The 25,841-nt window shown below is 41.4% G+C and overlaps 1 protein-coding gene and 1 pseudogene across 2 annotated transcripts in view; one reads left to right on the forward strand and one right to left on the reverse strand.

The window, feature by feature from the left end:
• Positions 1-25,841, forward strand: part of ZNF451 (zinc finger protein 451) — a 75,277-nt gene that overhangs the window by 21,988 nt on the left and 27,448 nt on the right. For both annotated transcript variants that reach the window (XM_040983587.1, XM_040983588.1), the window contains exons 4-7: positions 6,833-6,958; positions 12,091-12,202; positions 22,921-23,068; positions 24,396-24,522. In XM_040983587.1, the coding sequence (XP_040839521.1) occupies positions 6,833-6,958; positions 12,091-12,202; positions 22,921-23,068; positions 24,396-24,522 (513 nt within the window). The remainder of the gene's footprint in view (positions 1-6,832; positions 6,959-12,090; positions 12,203-22,920; positions 23,069-24,395; positions 24,523-25,841) is intronic.
• LOC121158310 lies at positions 10,770-11,792 on the reverse strand (annotated as a pseudogene).

Below are 25,841 nucleotides of genomic sequence, written 5' to 3' on the forward strand. Positions count from 1 at the left end.
CCCCTTTGGAAAATGTCCTGTACTAGATGGAGAAGAATTACTCCACTTCTCAGAGTTCCAGTGACCATAGAAAGTGCAGCATTTTAAGTTTTTGTTAGTTCCTCAAGAACTAAAATATAAGTTGTTCGTTGTTAAAAAGCCACAGACTAAAACAGTGCCATACCTATTTTTAAATGATGTAATTTGTGATTTCTCATTTTTCAAGACTGCGTTTGTAGATGTTGATTTGCAAAAGTAGAGTCACTGCTTTAATTCTGCTTTCCCTTTTAGTTGCGCTTGCCACATCTAAATTTGGGAAGGTATAGCAGGAAGAGGTGACTTGAAGTGAGCAGGTGTGTGTGTGTGTGTGTAGGGTAGAGTGAGAGGACTACCCATAGTTAAAATCTGAAAAATATATTCATCAAACCTCTATAGAACTTTTAAAAATAAAGCAAATATGGCCAGGGTTGTGGTAAAGCTGACACCTATGATGTGAGCCTTCCATCTAGGTGTTGGTTTGGATTCCAGCTGCTTCATTTTCGATCCAGCTGCCTGCTAATGTGCCTGAAAAAGCAGCAGCAGATGCACAAGTGCTTGACTGCCTGCCATTCGCGTGGGAGACTTTGATGAAGTTTCTGGTTTCTGGCTTTGACCTGGCTCAATGCTGGCTGTTGAGACCATCCAGGGATAGTGTAGGCCCGTAAACTTGAGCCATCATTGACTGCTTTCCTAGATGTTTTAGCTGGGAGATGGATTAGAAGCAAAGATGCCAGGATTCATGATTGCTAGTTTGTGAACCAGCTGTTTAAACTGTTGAATCTGGTACTAGTTAGCTTCTTTTTGAATGAATTTGAAAATTGCTTTCTAGCTTTGTATTCTAAATGGAAGCAATCTAATATTTTTAAAGTTTCAACTATTAACTTGACTAACTATACTTAATATTTTAAATACATTTAAAAAGTAAGGTCATGCTTTGTATCTTTTTAAATAACTGCACATAGTAAATAAAACTTTTTTTTTTTAAAAAAGATTTATGTTATGTGGAAAGAATTAATAGAGAAAAGGAGAGACAGAGATCTTCCATCCTTTGGTTTACTCCCCAGATGGTTGCAGTGGCCGGAGCTGGGTTCATCAGAAGCTGTGACCTAGGAGCTTTTTCCAGGTCTTTCATATGGGTGCAGGGACCCAAGGACTTGGGTGGTACTCTGTTGCATTCCCAGGCTGTAAACAGGGAGCTGGTCTGGAAGTGGAGCAGGTAAGACACGAACCAGCACCCATTCAGATGCAGGTGCGAGCAGAGGATCAGGCTGTTATCCAGCTATGTGGAGCCCAACACTTTATGTTTTAACTAAATTTCTTTTGCTTTAAAGTAGTGAAGGTAGGGGGTGGGACAAAAAAAGTAATGCAGGTGTTCTGTGATCTGTGTGTGTGAAAATACTTTTCCAGTAGCCATTAAACCCATGAAACTGTAAATGGTTTCTCTTGGTTTGATATTTTCCTGTTAGGTTTGTAAAGAAACATACCAGTCATTGTATCTCTAGGGAAAAGCATATTTTTATAAAGTTGTATTTATTTTTATTGGAAACACAGATTTACAGAGACAGAGAGAGATCTTCCATCCACTGGTTCACTTCCCTAATGGCCACAATGGCTTTAGCTGAGCCCTCTGAAGCCAGGAACCAGGAACTTCTTCTTGGTCTCTCATGTGGTGTAGAGGACTGAAGCATTGGGTCATCCTCTGTTGCTTTCTCAGGCACATTAGCAGTAAGTTGGATCAGAAGTGAAATAGCTGGGACATAAACAAGCTGACACTTGGAGGTGGAAGATTAGTTCAATTGAGCCAACGTGTTGAAACCTGGGGCAAAGCATTGTTTGAAATGTTAAATGTACTGCATTATATTCTTTGTAGATACATTTATGTCAAACTTCATTTTGTAGGACAGACTTAATCTAAGGTGATTACATACATTCCTGTATTATAGAAGATTGAGATCTTATTGATTAGTAATTAAAGATTTAATAATTTAGTATGTTTGTTATGGTAAAACCACTAGAACATAGTTAGAGAAAAGGAAAAACTGAATTAAAAAAACCCAAAAAGAACATTTTGATTTTTAGCCTTCTACATTTTTTTGCTTATTTATTTTATGGGAAAATGGAAATGTTCATCATCATTAGTGGGGTTTTTAGTAACGCTGACATTAATTTTCCTACTTAATTTTGGTACTTACAGTTTATACTTTCACAGCAATGTATAAGCTTGAAATTTATACAAACTTTTTTGAATTTGACTAATAACTAAAACCAGTTGCTGAAAATTTTCTTCTGAATATTGATTCATTGAATATCAATAAAGATCTTTTGATAGGCATTTATGAGTTCATAATCTGAATGGTTTCTGTTGAATTAGTGTCCTGCAAAAAGTCGCAGTGCAGCAGCTTTGTCATTAGGCTAAAGAAAGTTTGTTAAAAATGTATGAGTACCAAGAGAAATGAGTGTTAGCTTCAGATTGTGTCCTTGTTCTTACAGAATGGCTTGACCATTGGAACTGCTTATTTTGAAAATGCCTCTATTTGACAAAAGGAAGAAATTCTATTTCAGGCTCTCCCAACCCCCCAGTAAGGATTCTGCTACTCACACTAGCTGTTACACTAGCCCCTTTCCTTTCTTGTCCAAGATATACCTTATTTCCAGAATCGGGATTTTTTCTTGTAACACTACCAAGCTACATAAACAGATACATTTTGTTCTTTAGGAAGAGAATTCCTCAGCTATTTATACTTTCTTGGACATGTGAGCTCAGACTTACTCAGTATCCTGAATCTGTCATTGTAGGACAATCCAAACTTGATTTGTTCATGTTTCACCTCTAGATTAAAATAAAAATGTAAAAAAACGTATGTTTAAGAATGAAACAATTTCATGGGAACCGAGCCAGGTTGTGCCTTCCCGTCTCTTCTGGCTTTAGAATGTCCTGCATAATTTTGTTCAGTTCTGGATATGGAGAGAACCTGGCGCAGAGAATGACCTAAATGTGTAGGCGAATAGAGACCTTTGGCACTTCAGTATTCTCTCTAAAATTTTCCTTTGTTTCTCTCTGTGCAATAACTTAGTGGAAACTTCTATTAATATGTGTCTTAGAAATTAGTTCACGCTAAGCAAAGCAAGCATTTAAAAAAATATGGTTTTATGGGTAATGATATTTTGAGTGAAACTTAAAGCTCATTGATTCAGAACGAATTCACTTTATCTTCAGAAAATTACATATCTGAAATCTTGACCTTTCTTAATAAAGCTTCAAGCACCTAAATGATAATTCAAGATACAGACTTTGGGAGAGCTGATGAATCCAACCTGAGATGAGCAGTCCTGGGATTTTATGATTTCACTTAAGTTATGCTTCAGTGTCTGACACTATTACAATGGAAATTCCCAAGCTTAAGAATTGAGTGTTTTGACCTGGCGGTGTGGTCTAGTAGCTGAAGTCCTCGCCTTGAATGTGCCAGGATCCCATATGGGAGCCGGTTCTAATCCCGGCAGCGCCACTTCCCATCCATCTCCCTGCTTGTGGGCTGGGAAAGCAGTTGGGGATGGCCCAAAGCCTTGGGACCCTGCATCTGTGTGGGAGACCTGGAAAGAAGCTCCTGGCTCCTGACTTCAGATCGGCACAGCACCGGCTGTTGCTGCCATTTGGGGAATGAATCATTGGACGAAAGATTTTCTTCTCTGTCTCTCCTCCTCCTCTGTATATCTGACTTTGCAATAAAAAAAAATTGAGTGTTTTATTTTACCTTATTTTTAGTTTTTACAACATGTTTAAGATATTTTTATCTGCCCTGTAATCAGTTTGCTTTCTGTCCATATTCCTGATAATACTGTAAGTTTTGTTTCTTTATAGTTAATTTAATAATTATAAGGTGGTCATGAATTTTCTTGTTTTTTTAAAGATTTATTAGTTTTTTAATTGCAAAGTCAGATATATACAGAGAGGTATATACATAGAGGAGGATAGAGAAGAGCTTCCATCCGATGATTCACTCCCCAAATGAGCATAATGGCTAGATCTGCACCCATCCAAAGCCAGGAGCCTGGAGCTTTTCTGGGTCTCCCACATGGGTGCAGGGTCCCAAGGCTTTGGGCTATCCTCGACTGCTTTCCTAGGCTACAAAAAGGAAGCTGGATGGGAAGTGGGACTGTCTGGGTTAGAACCAGCTTCCAGGAACCAGCATAATGGCCTGGCAGCTAAAGTCTTTGCCTTGAATGTGCCAGGATCCCATATGGGCACCTGATTCTAATCCTGGCTGCTCTACTTCCTATCCAGCTCCCTGCTTTTGGCCTGGGAAAGCAGTCGAGGAAGGCCCAAAGCTTTGGGGTCCTGCATCTGTGTGGGTGGCTGCTCCACTTCCCATCCAGCTCCCTGCTTTTGGCCTGGGAAAGCAGTCGAGGAAGGCCCAAAGCTTTGGGGTCCTGCATCTGTGTGGGAGACCTGGAGGAGGCTCCTGGCTCCTGGCTTCGGATTGGCACAGCTCCACCCGTTGCAGTTACTTAGTGATTGAATCATCGATCCAAAGATCTTCCTCTCTGTATATCTGACTTTGCAATGAAAAGAAATAAATCTTTAAAAAAAAAAAAACAAACGTCCGAACAGAATCCCACTGTGTTCAAGGCGAGGAATTTGGCCACTAGGCCACTGTGCTGGGCCCAGTGAATTTTTCTCTTGTATTCTAACAATTAAAAAGTTTTTATTTCATCATGTAGGTGGCCATTTTATTTTTCTCCCTTGGTTATTCATTTGAAAGGCAGAAAGAGAGCATATGTCTTGTACCATCCACTACTCTGCTGGATCACTCCCCAAATGTCCACAAAAGTCAGCCCTGGGCCAGGCTGAAGCCAATAGGTGTGAATTTTATCCTGGTCTCCCGTATGAGAGGCAGGAACCCACATACTTGGGCCATTATCTCCTCTGTGCTGGAAACTTTAACATGAAGCTAGATCTGAATCAAAGAGTCTAACCAGGCACTCCAGTGTGAGATGTGAGCAATCCAAGAGATGGCGTGGGAGCCAGAATACTTGGGCCATCTTTCGCTGGTCTTCAAAGAGCGTTAGCACGGATGGATTAGGAGTGGAACGGCTGGGACTTAAAAAGATGACCCGGTGGAATGCCAGCCATACAAGGAGAAGCCTAAGTGGCTATACCACAGTGATGGCCTCATTTTTTTCCCCTCCTTGTTTCATTTTTTTAAAGAGAAATTTTATTTCAGAGTTACAGAGAAAGATGTTCCATCTGCTGATTTGAGATTTTTCCAGGTGGAATACAGAAGCCAGGAACCAATCTCCTCATGGACCCATGAAGGCCTTATTACTCTTGTATAGTGTTTTGATTTCCAGAATTTGTTTTCTTTTTTTTTTTAATTTTTCTCTCCCTGCTGATACTGCTCATCTACCCTTGAATTTTGCCTATTTAACATTATTAGGATTATTAGCATATTAATCATATTTATTTTAATTTTAAATTCCAAAGTTCTTGCCATGTCTAAGTCTGGTTCTGATATTTGCTTTTGAGACTGCTCAAGCTATGTTTTGTCTTTTAGTGTTTCTTCTTATTTCTCTGTTTGAAGTTGGATGTGATAAACTGCGTAAAAGGAAAAAATATGTCAAATGTAAATAAGGCTTTATAGTATTGTCGTGATAGGTGTGTTTGGGAAGTGGTCGGAAACCTTCTGTAGTGTTATGATTAAGTCTTAGTCTTTCTTGTGAACTGTACTAGTGTTTCTTGGTTCTTCCTCCCCCTCGGTTAGGTGGCATGGGATGCCCACAGGGGGCTGATTCCCCTAGATTGATCAGGCTGTCATAACCTCCTGCCCTCACACCTCCCACAGTTAGGCTTTGGTAAAATAATAATCTCTGAAGGTGAGTCTTTTTAAGAAGAACAGAATGCTCTGGAATATTTTATAGTTATTTTTCCCTTTTGCTGCAAGAAGTGTAATTGGATTTTCTCAGATCTTCTCTGTGAGAACTTGGTAGAGTTCCTGTGGGTAAGCTTGCAGAATTGTTAAGGGCCCCTCTGTGGCCATGTGCAGCATGGTTTTTTTAGCCCCTCTCTCCCTAGACTTTTGTACATCGGACCTCCAGGAATTTTTTGATAGTGCGGATTGTCCTGACTGAGTACAAATAGCCTTGGAGGTTTCTGCCTTAGTGAGTTGGTGCTCTATATTTGCCTTTCTGTCTCTTTAATTTGGGGAAAGTGTACTAGCACTGTGCCCCAGGTCCTTGTTTTTCTGGTGAATACAAGGATTGGTTTTTCAGTTTAGCTTTCTACTTGATGTTGGGGTGGAGTAGCAACATCTTGAGCTGCTTAAATGTTGCACTGGAGACTGGATGTTCTTTTGGCTTGATAACATTACCATATTAACCCAGAACAAAGCTTTTCAGTATGTAGCCAGGGGTGGGGAACATCTGGCCTGAGGACCATATAGAGCCTACAGAATCTTTGGTTTGCCCTTGCCAAGGTAATCACAAGCAGGATTCAAAATCTATTGGTTTATTTTAAGTTATTTCTACATGGCTTGCAGATGATGTGGCCTGGGCAAAAAAAGATTCCCTGCACCTGAGCTAGAGGATTATAAAAAGTGATTTGTCAGATATTCTAACAGCTATCTTCTCCACATTTTTGAAAACTAAAGATGGTGTAGATAATTGCCTGACCAAAAACAAAACAATAAAACATATCAAGACAAATTTTTAGAAAAATGATAAACTGAATTGTCTTTTGTGCAGTAACTTTGAGATGTGGGTATGTCATTTGATTGCTAATTTGGTCTATTAAAAGGAGTGATTTTTTTTTCCACTATAGGATAATGTTAGGCATAAAGATTATATTGATCGTCAGAAGGATAAGGTTGCTTTGACTTTGGCTCGCCTAGCCCGCCATGTTGAAGAAGAGAAACAGCAGAAAGAAGAAAAGAATAGAGCATTCAGGGTATGTAGCTGTTTATTTGATGTTTTACTAAATTGTAAAATTGCAATTTAATTTATTATAAAATTGTAAAGAATTTTAATTTTAAACATGGATGATTTGATTCTCAGCCGTATCATATGTTGCTAATATTGATTAACTACATGATAGTTTTTTACATCTCCGTTCCTAAATTTTTGGATTTTTGTGCTGTATGCATACAGGATAGAAGAAAAAGTAAAATTAGTTGAGAGGACCTTATTTTGGGGAATGGAAACTCATGGTATTTCTCAAAGCAGATACGCAGCTAGGAGTTTCTGGTTACTTTATCACAATAGTTATGTATTTATCTGAGTTATTTGTTTATTATCTGAAACACAGAGTTAGAGAGAGGAGGAGAGACAGAGAATCTTCCATCCATTGATTCATTCCCCTGAGTGGCCATAGCAGCTATGCCTGGACCAGGGATTTGTCTGTTTCTTTAACCTTTGTTCTAATAATTCCTAATGTAGTATGTAATAAATTGAGAAGTAGTCATTTTTGAGCCTTGAGTTTGATAATATGATACCAATTAAATCAGACCTTTCTGTTTAATTGTGTATATGAAGTGCTTACTCCATAAAGATAGGCATATATATAGAGTTACTTCTTCTCTTACAGAAACACTTCAGTTTTTTCATTTTTGCTATTCATTTTTTTAAAAAAATTGTTTATTTCTATTTGAAGGCAGATTTACAGAGAGGAGAGACGGATGGAAAGAAAGATGTTCCGTCCATTGGCTCACTCCCCAAGTGGCCTCACCAGCCAGAGCTGAGCTCATCTGAAACTGGGAGCCAGCAGCTTTTCTGAATCTCCCACATAGATGCAGGGACTAGGATTTGGGCTATCCTACACTGCTTTCCCAGGCCATAATCAGGACCTGGATCAGAAATGGAACAGCTAGGACTGGAACCAGCACCCATGTGGATGTTGGCACTTGCAGGTAGACAATTAGCCTTTTGAGCTGCCATGCCTGCCCTTGCTATTCAGGTGTAAGAAAGTTTCTTTCCTGTAACTATGTTAAATGTGTTTTTACTTCTTTACACTTTATGAAGAAAATCTTTTACAGCATGATCATTTTCAAACTCTTTTTCTGAGTGACACTGGATTCTTTTCCTAGACATTGGTAATAGACACATATTAACATCAAAAACATTAAATATAAGCATTAAAAACATCAACATTAAAAGAAAAGTTCTCAGAATGTTACATAGGTTTTACTACACTCTCTTTTTACACACACACATGAAATGCAGAGCTACAACAAAAGGGTAAAGAAACAGAGACATTCCATTTACTGGTTCACTCCCCAAATATTTGCAGTTGCCATGGCTGGGCCCAGGCCGCAGGTAGGAGCCTGAAACTCCATCTAACTCCCGTATGAATACATGTGCTACTTCTGGGTCTCCTACATGGATGCAGGGTCTAAAGTACTTGTTCCATCTTCTGCTTTCTCGGGCACATAACACAGAGCTGGATCAGGAGTGGAGAAATGCTGTGTACATTTTCTTTAGTTTGAAAATCTTGAGCCACTGTATACATTGCCTTTATTAGAAGATTACAATCTTGATCTTCCTCCCTCCCACCTATTAGGCCATGTATTACTCAGGCCTTTGTTTTGTAAATCCAGTGTTTCCGTTTTCATTTTAAGTACAGAGATTCCTCTGAATCTATAAAGGCTAGCTTCCAAGAATCCTGAAAATGTAAAACTATTGTGGATGCTTAAGTCCTTTATATAAAATGGCACATTGTCTGCTTATAACCTGCATATGTTCTCTGGAATGCCTTAGTCTCTAGGTTACTTATTACATCTAGTAAATACTATATTAGTGTTTGCCATTTGGGGAATAAGGGCAAGCACAGAAAGTCTATACATGTTCAGTAAAGCACATTTATTTTTTGAATATTTTTGGTCCATAGAAATGAACAGTACATTTAGGTTCTTTAAGAACTTTTTAAAGAAGTCAGAGACATTTAGTTGCTAAATGCCACTTCACTCCTCAAACACCTTAAATAGTCATGCTGGACCAGACTGAATTTGCAGACCTCCATCTGGATCGAGATTCTTGATTTGATTAAGGTGACAGGGACCCTAATGGGTGTCTATACAGCGACTTTATTGCTGCTGTAAGTTTGTAAGTTTTGAAAGACACTGTGGTACTTTTACACTGAATTGATTATGGAATCACACTGGTAGATACTGAATCCTGACACTATTTAATATCTTTGGGTGGTTTACTATACCTCTGTGTACCTTAGGTTTTCCACTAAAATAGGAATAATAATAGTAGCAGCTATTTCTTAAGATTAGTATGAAAATCATGAAAGTGTTTTAGAACAGTGCCTGGTGTATGATAAGTGGTCAGTAAGTATTGTCTATATGATTAGTGAGTTATACAGATGAGTTGATAGATAATGTAGCTAGAAGGATTTAGAGACTGAGCAGTCAGGAATGTCTGGTTCAATGGTTAGCGCTGGCTTGCTTCCTGTTTTTGTAAAGGAAGGCTTGCAGGAACACTGGCATGCTCATTTGCTTCCATATAGTCTTTTGTCTACTCTTGTGCTGCAGCAGATGTGAGTAGTCGCAGTAGACACTATATGAACAGAAAAGTCTAAAAATATATACTGTGCTGCCCTGCTTGAGAAAGTTGGTTCAGCTTTTGAGATAGATGTTGATTGAGTTTACTCTTTTTTTAAGTTAAATTGCCTTAATTTTAAATTTTTGGTACCATTGCCACAATTTACAGGGCACTATACCTGATGTAATGAAAAGAAAAAGGAGGAACTGGTGTGATGGCTCAGTGCCTAAATCCTTACCTTGTACGTGCCAGGATCCCCTATGGGCGCTGGTTCGTGTCTGGCTGCTTCACTTCCCGTCCAGCTCCCTAGTTGTGGCCTGGGAAACCAGTCGAGGATGGCCCAAAAAAAGCCTTGCTACCCTGCACTGAAAGGATTAATTGTAAAGATGCTTGTATTCCTGGAAGTCTGGAATCTCAAAAGACACGCCTGCACCCTTTTACAAGAAAACTCTGTTTCAAGAAACAAACAGGAGCTTGGTAGGATTTTTGAAGTTTTAAAGATTTGCAGGAAAGACAGCTACCTTTAATGCATGCTGTTTTATTACTGTCTGCATTGAAGTGATAAGATCAGAATCCTGAGCCTATGCATTGTAAATTTTTATTGTCTGCCTTGTGCTTTGTGTCACTTAAATGCTGCTCAGCCCCTCATTAGTATTTGTCCACTGTCACTATTCATTGTCACTGTGGATACTTGCTATAAAAATCCCCCACTTATTGTGTTCAAGGTGCGTCTTTGTTCATGGCAAAAAGTGGCTGCCCAACTGAAGAATAAAGACGTTACACTTGGAGTCTTGCTCAATTTCTTTAAATTCCAACACTGCACCTCTGTGTGACCCAGAAGAAGCACCTGGCTTCTGGCTTCAGAATGGTTCAGCTGTGGCTGTTGCAGCCTCTTGGGAAGTGAACCAGTGATTGGAAGATCTTTCTATCTCTTCTTCTCTTTATAAAGCTGCCTTTCCAATGAAAATAAACAGATCTTTTAAAAAAAGAAGAAAATAACAAAGCTATGGCAGATAAAAGTTTTTAGGAATGTACATCTAATTCACTTAGATTGTATTAATCAGTAGCTGCACTTCTTGCAAACTGTAGCTATGAGCAAGTTCCTGTTTAAGCTGCAGTAGCTTTTCTGGCCGTGGATCATTGTTCCTGCTGAGGCAGATTTTTACATTTCCTGTGATGCATTTGGAACAACTGTCTTAAAGTAACCTGCAGCTTTCCTAGTGACTTATTGCTCTTCCACCAATAATTGTTACCTTTCTACTGTCAGATCTGTAATCACCACTGTGGGGACTGCCCAAACTTCTCTCACTGAAACTGCTCCTTTTCATGGGTCCATATTTGGATTACTGTTGTCCACTATAGTTTCTTATATCATTGCAATTTCCACCAGTACCATTATTACCTGCAGTATTTCCTCCTCCATTGTGACCATTATATCTTCCTCCTTCACCATATTCCCATATTCACCACTTGGGTTTCCATATCATGTTCCACCACCACCATAGACTCTCCTGCCACTATAACCAGGACCACCGACATAGTTGCCACCATCACCTCCTGTGTAACTTCCTCTTCCACCAAAGTTTCCACCTCAGCCAAATTTGCCTCCACCACTTCCAAAGTTTCCTCCACAACCTGTAAGGTCAGATCTACCTCCATGATATCTTGGTGATCCAATAGCCAACTCTATCTCTTGTTTAGAAAGGGCTTTTTTTTTTTTCACTTCACAAATGTTCCCATTAATAGCGTGGTATTTTTAAACAGCAATTTTATCAAGTGTATCATGATGACAAAAGTCAAAAAACCAAATCCTCCTTTTTGCCACTCTGCCTGTCTTCTGTAACATCTATGGTTTCTGTCCTGCCATACTTCTCAAAATAGTCACTCAAATTATATTTCTCTGTATCTTTAATACAAGCAACAGAAATTTTCACTGTTAGATGGGCACCAGTCCTTACTGAATCCTTTCTAGAAACAGCTGTCTTTGGCTTGACAACATGCCCATCAACATTTTGCTGTATCTTACCCCTTAAACACGGGAGTAAGTCACAAAACTGAACCCCGTGGAACATTTTTTTTCGGGGTTTGGGATGGGGGGCTGCTCTGTCATTACTACACAATCTGAGTGTGCTGCGTTTCTCAAAAGATTTTCTCACACCATCATCTAGCATTTCAAAGCTCAGACCAACCATAAGCGCTTTCCTCAGCTGCTCTGGTTCCTTTGGGTCATGGCTATCCATTTTGAAGCCAGACTTGCTTCTTCCAACTCAGATTCAACACAGAACCTATTTGCTCTTAATATTTACTGAACATTTCTGGTTAGTGTTCATAATAACTTCTGTGAGCTGTTTATTACTATAATTTACTTAAACTGTACTCAATTATTGGAGGTGTAGCCTGTAGCATATTTTGAGCAAATGACATTGGGGATCAACATCTTAGAACATGAACCTTTCTTTTCAAGTCTCTTTATTATAGATTTCTACAAACAGAATAGTAATCATATGTTAATTGAATTTTTTTTCTTGATAAATCCAGGAAAAAGTTGATTTTCAACATGCTCATGGGTTACAAGAATTGGAATTTATTCGAGAACATTCTGATACTGAAGCGGCAAGACTGTGTGTGGATCAGTGGCTGAAAATGCCAGGTATTCTTTGGCGATTACAATAAGATTACCAAGCTTCAGAATGGCATTAAGGCAAAAAGGAAGTCTGTTTTGTTTAGTTGCTATTAAGCATGTAAGGTATTGAAACTTAGTTTTAGTGATGATAATATTACTTCTTAATGGCCTATCTTGTCAGTTGTCTTCCTGGTTTGGAGCAATATGCCTTGAGTATAAGCAATATAGATCATCCCTAAGCTCATTAAATATTTTTTATTTTTCATATATTTACGACATCCAATAATTTTTTTTTACCAGAGAATGAGCAACAAAGAATACATTCATATATTTGATAGCTATTGCATAAAGTAGTAACAGCTTATTTGATATCAGAGAAAAAATTCACAAAGAAAGTAAATTGAGCACTGGGAGATACGTTCATTGGTGCAGCTTACTAATGTCTATTTTTGGAAGAATGCATGTAAAAAGATTGAAACAGTGAATTGCATCTTGATTACTAATTCCTTTCAGTGCTTAGATTTCTGAAGGGGTCGCTATGGAACATTCCTCCAGCTACTAGAAAATTTTTAAGAGCTAGTGGGAGAGTTTGTGACAACTTTCCTAGCTGTTTTTTGTAGAGTATCTGTTAAGCCCTTAAGACACGGGATATCCACGGACAGCTTAGCTGTGGGTTTAATTTAACAAGAAATTTAGTTGCAAACAATCAAAAAATATATCTGCATGCAATGCTTTTTTAAAAATTTATTTATTCAATTATTTATTTTTCTTTATTTTTTTTGACAATCTTTATATAGTTAATTAGGGCAAAAAGGTTCAAGGACTACAGGAAAGTGGGAAAGACTATTATTTCCACATTATTTTTGTCATGTATCTGGGGTAAAGGGGGAGATAAAGGGAGATGCCCCACCCAGTCTCCCACCCACCCCAGCTCCCTGATGTGGGGCATTCTCTGAGGGTCTTGCTCAAGTGGTTTTGATAGTTCAGCAGTTATGAATTGCTGCCAGTCTCGCCACTCCAAGGACGATGAGGTCGCTGAAGAATCCACTGATTGGTATAGTCCATTATAGAGTCTCTGTTTGCCCAGTTTTTCACTGCCAACATATGGCTGAGGTAGTTGACTGACTTGTTCTGTCCTCTGTTTTTTCATGATTAAGGGATCTGAGTCTGGCAGTTTGATTGGGGAGATCCCCAAAGAAACTTTGTCTGAGGTGTCCTCTGACCAGACTTTTGTGTGTGCTTGCAAGTACAGAGCCTGGTACAGTCCATTACCCCAGTCACCTGGTGGTTGCAATTGCTGGGTTGGTTCTGTTTCCAGCCCATGCAGTGCTTTGTTGAGCATAGGTATCTTGCTATTCTAACGTTTATTTTAAAGGGATCTTTCCTTTGAGTATATTCAAATTATGATTTATAAAGAACTCTATTTGTATTTGTATATTCACTACCTTATCCCATTTGATACCTGGTGGAATATATATATTTTTAAATTTATTATCTTTTTATTTTTGAAGTATGAAGTTTAGAGAGGGAGAGGGAGAGGAAGAGTGGGAGAGAGATTCCATCTACTTATTGACTCCTCCAAATGACCACAAAGGCTGGAGTTGAGCCAATCCAAAGCCAGGAGGGTAGGGGTTTCTGTCAGGTCTTCCACATACATGCAGGGACCCAAGCAGTTGGGCCATCCTCTGCTGCTTTCTCAGGTGCATTAGTGAGGAACTAGATTGTAAGTGCAGCAGCCAAGACTCATACTGGCACCCATGTGGAATGCAGTGCTTTTAGACAGTCACTTTATCCATTATACCATAGAGTTGGCTCCTGGAATAGATTATTATACATGGCTACCCATTCAAACCATATTTCTTCCTTATCTTAATCTGCTGTGTCTAGCACACTTGTTTTCTACCTTTAAATATCTTTTCTTCTTCATTGCCTGGGAGGCTGATATACAGACCATGGATAATATAGAATACTAGGGATTGTTGAGTTACACATGGCTATTGTATCATGCCCAGGTGATAAGCCTGTCAAGATTTAGTCTGCCTTAGTTTACTCAGCTGTCTTTAATCTCACAGTGCTTTATTAATTAGTATATTACAGTGTTTACTGTTAGGTTGTTCTTGTTTATGCTAATTGTTTCATTAAACTCTGCTCTTTGAGGACAGAGACCAAGTTATACTAATATTTTTTAATGTCAGATCCTATAAAGAATGACTAGTGTAGACAGATGCTCAATAAAGACTGGTTGACTGTTGTATCACAAGTGGACATAAATGCTTGCATAATGAACACAAAAAAGAAGCCTACGACTACCTCCTCTGTCAGGACACAGTCCTTGCAGGTGAGCTCAAGAACCAAGGCTCGGAGCAACCCAGTCCAGGCCAGGTTATAGTACCTGCTGGCATATGTGTGGGTCAGGTTTTGGGCTGGGTCAGGCTGGCCAATTCATAATACCCACTTGCAGATCTGAGAACCAGCATGTAGTGCAGGACAGGATGGTTTGGGTTGCAAAACAGCCAGTTCATGTTATTTCTGAGATTGGGTGCAGACTGCGCCGGGCTGTGCTATAGCACCCACTGGCAAATACCGAGGTGAGTCAGGCCATGCTAGACTGTGCCTCAGCACCTACCAGTATGCATGAGAGCTAGAAAGAGGGTGTGAGCCTGGAAGAGGAGCAGCATGGACTCCCCACCTGGGCCACTGCTCCCACTGGTAAGTGTGAGAACTGGGACTATGGGTGGACCAGTCCATGCAGGGTTACAACACTTGTTGGCCTTCCTGTGGTCTGGGTTAGGGGGAGAGCCAGGTTAGGCTAACTGACTATCCAATGGTGCATGCATGAGCCAGAGTGTATGCAGGCTGATTGGACTTTGCTGCTGCATTAGCTAGCAAGGGCTGGGACAGGAAGGCGAATCCTGTCAAGCTTGACTGCAGAACTACCTGGAGAGTGCAAGATCTGATACTGGGAGTAGGCCCAATAGGAAAATTGTGGGTACCTCTCTGGTCTGAAGCTCCCATTGGTGAGCATGAGTGGGCTAAGCGTGGACTGGATGGTTGATGGTTGGGTTGAACTAGGCTCCAGTACCCATTGAGAGCTGAATGGATTGGGGAACAGACTGGACCAGTCTGCTGCACATTCTGGCAGGAACAAGAACCAGGGCTGGGGGTAGGCCTAGTGAGTTTATTTGGGGTCGCTCTGATTAGGTTTCAGTTCCCACTAGTGTACTTGAGGGCTGAATGTGTGGTGGGCAGGGTTGGGCTGGGCTATAGTATACATTGGTCTGCATAAGAGGTGGGGCTGGAGACAGAACTGATCCAGCAATTGCAGCTACCACTGAGCAGTAGGTGAATGGGTCATGCACGGAGCTGGACCCCATACTGGCAAGCACACACGATTCAAGTCTGGGATCACCTCACCTCAGAAGAGGTTTCTTTGGGGATCCCCCGGCTGAACCACTAAACTCACAACTCCAACCATGGGGAGAATTACAGGATCTGTGAACTGACCATGGAGTGCATGTGTTACAATTGGATCTCCTCAGTGGTTAAGACGGAGCTGTGGATGATCTGCCCAAATGCACATGGAGAACATCTGGTACCGAAGCTGAGGAAGGAAGGCAGAAACTGGACAGTTACCTCAGCCAAGTGCTGACAGCAAATATTTGGGCAAATGAAGACTCTAAGGTGTGGACTATGTCAGCCAGTTGACCTTGAAAGTATTTCCTCATCCTTGGATCAGTGAGATTGAGAGCATTCCAAACTTATCGAAACCACTTAAGTAGAACCCTCAGGGCATGCTCCACATGGGAGACCCTGGGATGATATCAGTATCCGTTCCCCATCCCTGGGTACTGAAGCGGCTGAGAGACTTTATGGGGCTTCTCTTATCTCCCCCATTCCCACAGATACAGGAGGAAGAAAAGAAAACTTGAAAACAGTAGTCTCATCCACTTTCCCCTAATCCTTGACCCATCCTACCCTGATCAACTACATAAACATCACACACACACAAAAAAAAAGCCTACACCTTACAATCTAATAATTGTTTAATCCAAAGACTGTATGGCGTTTCAAGTCTGCGTTAGCAGAGGATACTGAAAAAATATGGTGAATTGTTTACCTTCTAGAATGTTCTTTTCAAGTTTGTAGTTTTCTTTAAACAAACACTTATTTTTATTGAAAAGGCAGATTTACAGGGAAAAGGGGATACGGAGAGACATCTTCTCTCCGCTTATTCACTCCCCAACTGGCTACAGTGGCCAGAGCTGAGCCAATCTGAAGTCAGGAGCCAGGAGCTTCTTTCAGATCTGATGCAGTTGTAGGGTCCCAAGGCCTTGGGCCATCCTCAGTTGCTTTCCTGCACAAGCAGGAAGCTGGATGGGAAGTAGAGTAGCTACTGGGATATGAACCAGCGCCCATATGGGATCCTGGCATATGCAAGTTGAAGATTTAGGCACTAAGCCATTGCTTTCCTTTTTAATTTTTAAAAAATTTGTTTATTTATTTATTTTATATTTTTGACAATCTTTACATAGTTAATTAGGCAAAAAGGTTCAAGGGCTATTGCAAAGTCGGAAAGACTATTATTTCCATATTGTTTCCTTCATGTTTAAAGGGGGGTATTAAGGGAGAAGGCCCACCCAGTTTCCTACCCTCCCCAGGACCCGGATGTAGGGCATGCTCCAAGGGTCTTGCTCAAGTGGTTTTGATAGTTCAGCAGTTATGAATTGCTGCCATTCTTGCCACTCCAAGCATGATGAGGTCGCTGAAGAATCCACGGATAGACATAGTCCATCATAGAGTCTCCATTTGCCCAGTATTTCACTGCCAACATATAGCTGAGATGGTTGATTGACCTGTTTTGTCTTCTTGGTTAGGGTTCTGAGTCCAGCATCTCAATTCGGGAGATCTCCAAAGAAACTTTGTCTGAGGTGTTCCCAGACCAGATTCTTTTTTTTTTAAGATTTATTTTTATTATTTTTTCATTGGAAAGGCGGATATACAGAGAGGAGAGACAGAGAGGAAGATCTTCCGTCCCATGATTCACTCCCCAAGTGAGCACAACGGGCCGATACTATGCCGATCCGAAGCCAGGAGCCTCTTCCGGGTCTCCCACGCGGGTGCAGGTTCCCAAAGCTTTGGGCCGTCCTTGACTGCTTTCCCAGGCCACAGGCAGGGAGCTGGAAGGGAAGCGGGGCTGCCGGGATTAGAACCGGCGCCCATATGGGATCCCGGGGCGTGCAAGGCGAGGACCTTTAACCACTTGCGCCACCGTGCCGGGCCCCAGACCAGATTCTTGTATGGACTAGCAAGCACAGGGCCCAGTACAGTTCATCACCCTGATCAGCTGGTGGTTGCAATTGCTGGGTTGGTTCTGTTTTCAGTCCCGACTTGCACTGGAACCAATGGGTGTTGCAGTCCAGCCTGGTTCTGCCCAGCACATACTCAGTCCTCGCATAAACCAGTGGGAGATGCAGCCTAGTTGGAACGACCCACAATAACCCCCACCAGGCCTGCCCCCCACCCTGGTTTGCCAGTATGTGTAGCAGACTAGTCCAGTCTGTCCCACATCCAATTCGGCTCTTGTACATGTCAATGAGTATTGAAGCTTAGTTCCCTCTAACCAGCTCTACTATGCGGTCCACACAGATGCTGTTGGGTGTCTATCTAGCCACCCCAGCCCCTGTCCTAGTTTTCCTGCCCTCCTGTGGGAGTGGTAACCCAAGAGGGAGAAGCCCACTATTTCCCTCCCAGGCCTCTCACACTCCTGGATTGTGCACTCTCCAGGTGGTTCTGTGGTTTGACTTGACAGAATTAGATCTCAGTGCCAGCTTCTGCTAGCTGATGCTGTGGCTAAACCTAAACAACCCTCACCCAGTCTAATTTTGTTTTCACCAGTAGGAATAATCAGCCCAGCCTGGCTTTTGCCTGATCTAGTTCACCTGAGGCACACAGGTGTTGTAGTCTTGCTTAGTCTGGTTTGTCCCCATCCCAGCCTACGCTCTCCAGTGGGAGTAGCTGTTCTGCAAGGGAACCCTCCCTTATTCCTCCTGCTGGCTCCGCCCCCTCCATTCCTGGTTCTCACGCATGCTGGTTGGGCACTGTGGTCACATCCAGAACAGGTAACCTCACCTTGGCATTCCATTTTGTGCACCAGTTTTTGTTGTGACTAAACCTGGCTCGACCTACACTGTTCTGGTGCCTAGATTTGCCAGTGGATGACATGAACTGATTCAGCCTGGTCTGCCCCCAACCCATGTCAAATGTATGCCAGGGGGTAACTATCCATGGCCTGTTCTGGGCTGTTTCCTGTCATGTTTCTTGCGCTTACCTGCAGGGGCTGTTTCCTGCCAGAGGAGTTGCCCAGGCTCCTCCATCAGAACTTCTTCCAATGCCAGGTTTCATGCTTACCAGTGGGTCCATGCGCCAGTCCTACTCAGTTCACCTCCTCTCCTAGCAGGAACAGTGGCTTTTCCTGACTGATCTTCACCCCAAACTGGTCCTTGCTCTTGGATATTTCAGCCCAGATATGGATTGTCCATAACCACATATGGCTCACACGTGGCTCAGTAGGGGTTGAGACCTTGCCTAGTCCATCCCACATCTAACCTGGCCCTCCAGGACACCAGAAGGTGTTGGAGTCTGGCTTGGCTTGGTGCATCCAATCCCAGTCCACTCTTGTGCCAAGGGAGACTACAACTGTTTCCTGATCAGAACGCAGCCCCAATTCCAGCCCACGCACTGGTGGTTCCCTTGGTGGGAACCTCAACCCAGCTAGGGTTGTCACCTTAGCTCCCCAACCAGGCCTGTTCCCAACCGTAGATCACGTGCATGCCAGTGGTTACTCTGACTCAGCTTGACTCAGCCCCTCACCTGTCCAGGCCTCTGCCTTAGACATTGTGGCTTAGCTTTCCTGGCTCACGCAGACCAGTAGGTACAGGGGCCCAGCTCGGCATGACTTGTGCTCCCTCCTGGTCTCTAGTTTCGCTTGTAGGCTAAGGTTTGCTCAGTCCTGCCTGGTTCACCCTGTTCCATTACCAATTGACACATTTGCCAGCTGTTGGAGCTACTTTTCCCAGCTCATCCGACTCTCAGGTCTGGACCACATGTTCATCAGCGGGAGCTATGATTTGCCAAGGGAGTTTCTCAAGTTCCTCCACATAATCCACTCCCAGACCCAGTTCTCATACATGCCATTGGGTTTAGGCCAGGTTCCGTCAAAGTCTGGCCTTCCATTTGTCCTTGTATGAGCTGGTGAACATTGCAGCCTGGCCCACCCCAGACCCTAATCAGGATGCACATTTGGGTGCTGCTGCCTTGACCAGTCCAAACTGTTTGGGGTTCCTTTACCTGTGATTGATGGCAGGCTCCTTGGTCACACTTAGCTTAGTCCATTACCCCCTTTATTTTCATTTTTATTTTAAAATTTTTATTGGAAAGGTGGATTTACAGGAATGAGAGACGGAGAGGAAGATCTTCCATCTGATGATTCACTCCCCAGGCAGCCGCAATGGCTGGAGCTGAGCCAATCCGAAGCCAGGAGTTTCTTCTGGATCTCCCACAGGGTGTAGGGTCCCAAAGCTTTGGGCCGTCCACTGCTTTCCCAGGCCACAGGCAGGGAGCTGGATGGGAAGTGGGGCTGCCGGGATTAGAACCGGTGCCCATACGGGATCCCGGGTGTGCAAGGTGAGGACCTTAACCACTGCGCCACCGCTCTGGGCCTACCCCGCCCTACTTTTGAGCTAACCAGTGGTGCTAGAATTTCCACAGGGTTTGGCCCACACATTACCCACAGAATATAGTCCCAGATACGGCTTTCAAGTGCTAGTTAGTGTAATGACCCTGCTTAATGTGACCCTTCTCCTGATCCATCATCATGTCAGGTAACAGGATATGATTCTGCTGGGCAAAGCCCAAGCCATAGCTTTTACATGGACTTGTATTTGGTGGTCAATATTGTTCAGTGATTACAGGCTCTACAAAGGAAGAGTTACTGTCTTTAGGATTGATTCCTGTCTTGGAAGCATAGTGGGTTCAATGTGGAGCTACCTAAGCAGCAATTCAAAGAAAAAAAACCCAGAGGTCCAGGCTGGGGACAGCTCACCATGTGCATGTGGTGGCTGTCGTCTGGGATCCTGGCATGAGACACCCCGACCTGAGACCCAGCTAAATTTATTTTTAAATTGTTATTTATTTACATAAAAATCAGAGTTATGTAGAGAGGAGAGATCTTTCATCTGGTGCTTGTCCTTCTAGATGGTCACAGTAGCCAGGGTTGGGCCAGGGTGAGAAAGATACTTCATCTGGGTCTCCCGCAAGGGTAACAGGGACCCAAGTACTTGGACCATCTTCCCAAGCCATTAGCAGGGAGCTAAATTAAAAGTGGAGCAGCACACAATGGGATGCTGGACTGTCTGACATTGCCTGTACCAGCAGTTTCGGAGCATACTTAAAACAGACTAATGGACTTACGACTGCTTATGTAATAACTTATGACTACTATTGTAATAGTATGGGAAAAATTAGGGGGTAGGATTTGAGGGGGATGGGGAAATCCTGAATACTATGGAATTGTACCATAAAATTCATAATTTAAAAATATTTTTTTAAAAAAAGATAAATCACTGAACCAAAAAAAGAAAAGTAGAGCAGCCTTGACTCCCACGCATGTCCATACATGATGCTGGTGTCACAGGCTGTGGCATTACCACTCCTCTATATTGTTGGCCCCAGATTATAGAATTTAATAGTGCCTCTTCCGCAAATAGGTGTTAGAGTATGTTGAGAGTTTTTCAGAGGATATTACTAATGAAAGCAGAGTAGTCATTTTTAAATTATAAAAAGTGAGATTCTAGGGGCCAGCACTGTGACATAGCTGGGTAAGCTATCCCAGCTCTGGTCATTGGAGCAATTTGGAAAGTGGATCAATAGGTAGAAACCCTTCCACTACCCCCATCTTTCAAAAATGAGTTTTTAGAAAGTGACATCCTAATTCTTAATAGCATTAAATTATTCATGTATTCCACATTATTGCTATTATAATTTAATTATTTGATTAGAAGTACTTTGTGCACTTGTAATTTTTCCAGGCACAGTAGTTGGGAACTGAATTAGAAGTAGAGCAATAGAGACTCAAGCCAGTGTTCGTGTGGGTTGTTGGCACTGCAAACAGTTGCTTGCTACACAGCTGTGGCCCCCAATGTTTTATTAAACAGAGCTGCTCTTTAAAATTTTCATCATATATGAGAGGCTTTAAAAGGTCATGGAAAATGGAGTTAAAAGATAAATGCGTATCTTGCACAAACTCTTTGAAACCCTGTACTATTTTGTGTTGTAAGTTTTCTTGAGAAAATTTTTTCAGAACAGGGCTACAAGAGTAAAGGAAGATTGAGATTATAAGGAAAGAAAGAGATAGGAACAGCCTAGGATGAAGGGATATTAATTAGGAGAAAGTAATAATGAACAAGCTGTTTCTTAATTATCTTTTTCAAGAGAAAAAGAGAAAGGGGCAATATAGGATCACTAGAAAGGAGAGACAACCATAAGTGAATTCATGCTGTGTGTTGTGGAATGTTATTACTGACACCTGCATTACTTCATGTCCAGATTGCAGTTGCTTGGTTAGTGGCTATATTCCTCAGAAACCAAAGCTCTTACCTTTCTTATTTTCTTGTACTCTACTCTCCCTTTTTCTTCCCAACGATAATAGCATGGTTTTCATAGAACTCAGATAATAATTCTGAGAGACTGGATGTTATTTTATCTATTGCTTAAGATCACTGAAACAGAAATAATATTTAAAAGACAAATTTTTTGCTAACTTATGTAACTAAAATTCATGGAATAGGGGCTTTCTTATTTATCTCTCTTGTTTCAAGATTTATTTATTTTTTATTGGAAAGTCAGATATACAGAAAGAAGTAGATACAGAGAGATGATCTTCATCTGCTAGTTCACTCCCTAAGTAGCCACAATGGCCAGAGTTGAGCTGAGCCAAAGCCAGGTGCCAGGAGCTTCCTCTGACCCTCCCTCGAGGGTACAGGTCCCAAGGTTTTGGGCCATACTTGACTGCTTTCCCACACCATAAGCAGGGAGCTGGACAGGAAGTGGAGCAGCCAGGATACGAACTGGGGCCCATATGGGATCCTGGTGCGTGCAAGGCGAGGATTTAGCCACTAGACTTATAGTGCCAGGTCTATTTATCTTTTTGAAAGAGTTACAGAGAGGAGAGACAGAATCTTCCATTTGCTGTTTTTTTTTTTTTTTTTCCCCAAATGGCTGAAATGAATGGGCTGCTCCAAGCTGAAGCCAGGAGCCCAAGGCTGCTTCTCGGTCTTCTATGTGGTTGTCAGGGTCCCATGCACTTTGACCATCTTCTCTGCTTTCCCAGGGACATTAGCAGATCGCTAACCAGAAGTAGAACAATCTGGATTCAGACTTTAACTCAAACTGGTGACAACATGGGATGTAGGCTTAATAGTTAGAGGCTTAACCTGATATGCCACAAAACTGGAGGCTGCTTTGTTTTCAAAAGCATTTGATCTTTGTGTTTCTTGGCTGTTGAGATGGTAAAGCTGTTTTTATGTAAGTTGTTGTATCTTATAAATAGGGTTGTAGATATTTATGTTTAAGTAGGATCATCCAGTTGCTGGTGCATCATAGTGTGTATTGTTTTGTCATAATTTTGATTACCAGTTGGAAGAACAAATATCTGAAATAGTAATTAAGTTTATATTCTGATATTGCAGGACTTAAAACAGGCACACTTAATTGTGGAAGAAGCTCATCCCGAAGAGGAGGCCAAAAGCAGGTGTCTGGGAAACCAATCTCATGTCCCATAATGCACTGCAACAAGGAATTTGACAATGGACACCTTCTGTTAGGTCATTTGAAAAGGTAAGATAGCGTATTCAGAATAGTGGATTCTGAGGATCAGATGAATCATAAAGTGTCACTGTGATATAGCTTTATATTCCATAATTCAGAATTTTTAGGTGCCATTATGATATGAGTGCTTGTAATTAATATTACTTATGTTTCATAAGAAGACTTGAAGTGATAGTCTCTAAGACTTGAAGAATATAGTCTTTATACCTCTAATTTTCTCCCTAATATCATAAAATTCTCAGAATTTTTACATTGAAGTGCAGCTGGATGGAATTTAGAGAAAACCAATCCGCAAATATAAATTTCAGGAGACAGAGCACATTACAGATTTGATCTAAATAGGTAAAATAAATGCTAAAGGGAAACCATTAAGAGGTTCCTGTTTTATCAGTTAACTGAGGTTTTGAATATAGATGTTAAGGGAAGGTATTATTAGAGATATTAAATATCCTTAATCACATCGTCTCTTCCCTCTTCTTAAATTTTTATTCATTCAAAAGACAGAATTACAGAGAAAGATCTCCGTTTGCTGGCTCTCTTCTCAAATGGTCACAAATTCCATGACTGGACCCGACCAAAGCTTGGAGGGTGGAAATCTATCCACATCTCCCGTGTAGGTGACAGGGTCCCACGTATCTGGGGCATCCTCCACTGCTTTCTCAGAATATATACAGGGAGCTGATCATAAGTGGAGCAGCTGGGACTGGAATCTGTGCCGATACACGGATGCTGGCTTAACCTGCTATACTACAGTGCTGGCCCCAACCATAGTCTCCCTTTGTTGTCTTTGCCAGCTGATGTCTAACTGTGCTTAGGCCTTAGCTCTTTGTGAGAGATTTCTAGAGAGTGTGGTATTCTATAGGACAACATAGTTATCATATTTGACTGTTTTAAAAACAGCACTTAAGGCAGTTTGAAAATTTGTTAAATGGTTAAATTGAGTGTTGAAAGAATTAAAATTATTTTATAAGAAGCAGTGATATGCTAGAAATCTTAGCATAGGTTTGTTTAGTGGTTCATTTATTTGACTCTTATGGTAATTGAAAGAAAATGAAAAAAATTATGAGCATTTGGGTTTTAAACTCAGAGTTTGTCACTTTTGCCATAAATGCTTAAATCCATTTTATTTGACCTTAGCGTACTTTTGAGAAATCTCACTCTAGCTATTGGTTCCCTGTGGAAGAGGATTACTTGGCATATGTGAGCCACTTTATTTGCTAGAGAAGGGAGATGTTCTGAACATATGTGAGCATGTGTTTAGCTTCTCAAATGAAGCAGAATAGTTCATCCTCTAAAATGTAGATCTTTCTAACATTACCTCTTTTTTGCTAAGTAGGTTTGATCACTCTCCGTGTGATCCAACAATTACATTACGTGGGCCTTTCATCAGTTCCTTTGCTTGTGTAGTTTGTTTTAAAAAATTTGTCACTCAGCAACAGTATAGGGATCATCTTTTTACTAAGGTAAGAGCATTTTCTCAATTCAAAGTAGACATTGATTTTCTAGAGTTGATTATAGGTGTTTTCATGCTGCTTTTAAGGTTCTAACTGCTCATTGTGGACTATGGTGTAGTAGATAAAGCCACTGCATCCTATGTTGTGCCCACTGCAGTTCTGATCTGGCTTCATGTGACCTGACAAAAGCAGTGAAGGATGGCCCAGGTGTTTGGGCTCCTGCCACTCATGTGGGAGGTCCAGCCAAAGCCCCTGACTCCTTGCTTCAGTTTGGCTCAATGCTGGTGTAGTGTTCATTTGGGAAGTGAACCAGCAGTGAGTTCACTGAATGAAGATCTCTCACTGTCTTTCCCTCTCTGGAATTCTGACTCTAAGGATGAATAAATCTTTTGAAAAATGTCTGTAGAATATTAAAATTTTACCGACAGGTGAACTTGATAGCTAAAACCCAGCAGTTTTATAGATTATCATCAAAATGGTTCCTTTCTTGGATTTGCTCAATGAAATTAAGGATAATTTGTGAATTAACTGATAACTATAACCCTGTGTTTTGGTCTTGTTTTTAAAATTTTACTTTATTTATTTGGAAGTCAGAGTTACAGAGAGAGAGGGAGAGACAAAGAGAGAATTTTCAGTTTGCTGGTTGACTCCCCAAATGGCTTTTTTTCTTCCCCCAACATGGCTTTAATGGCTATTGTTGGGCCGGGCCAAAGCTCGGAGCCAGGAGCTGCTTCTGGGATGCAGGGGCCCTAGTGCAGTTTTCCACTGCTTTTCCAGGCATATAAACAGGGAGCTGGATCAAAAGTGGAGCAAAAGAAACTTGAGAAGACAGTTTGATTTAGATAACAACGTGTAGGATGAAAGACTTAAAGTGATGTCAGAAGACTTACTAAAGAAACAAAGAATAGGGCTATGTACTACCCTAACAAATGGGGGGGTAGGCGGAAGCTAAGGAAAAGAGCACAGGAGAACTAATCAGTTCATTCCATAGTTGTTTTATATACTCAAATGTTCTTTTTTGTTTCTAAGAACTAGCACTCTTTAAAAGCATATTCTCCTATTCCATTTTTTTCTTTTTTACTATTTGTATGTTTGAAAGGCTTGGTAACATGAGTGGGAGAAATTGATTTTCCATCTGCTGGTTCACTGCAAATGCCTGCAGCAGCCGGGGCTAGGCCAGGCTGAAGCCATCCAAAACTTGGAACTCCATCCAAGTCTCCTATGTGGCTAGCAGGAACCCAATTACTTAAACATTCATGTGTTGCTTACCACCTTGTATTAACAGAAAACTGAATAGGAAGTAGAGGAACCAGTTTCCCAGAACTCCA

Source organism: Ochotona curzoniae, unplaced genomic scaffold, assembly GCF_017591425.1.
Source record: "Ochotona curzoniae isolate NIBS_2020 unplaced genomic scaffold, NIBS_Ocur_1.0 contig_3819, whole genome shotgun sequence".
Classification (NCBI taxonomy): Eukaryota; Metazoa; Chordata; class Mammalia; order Lagomorpha; family Ochotonidae; genus Ochotona; species Ochotona curzoniae.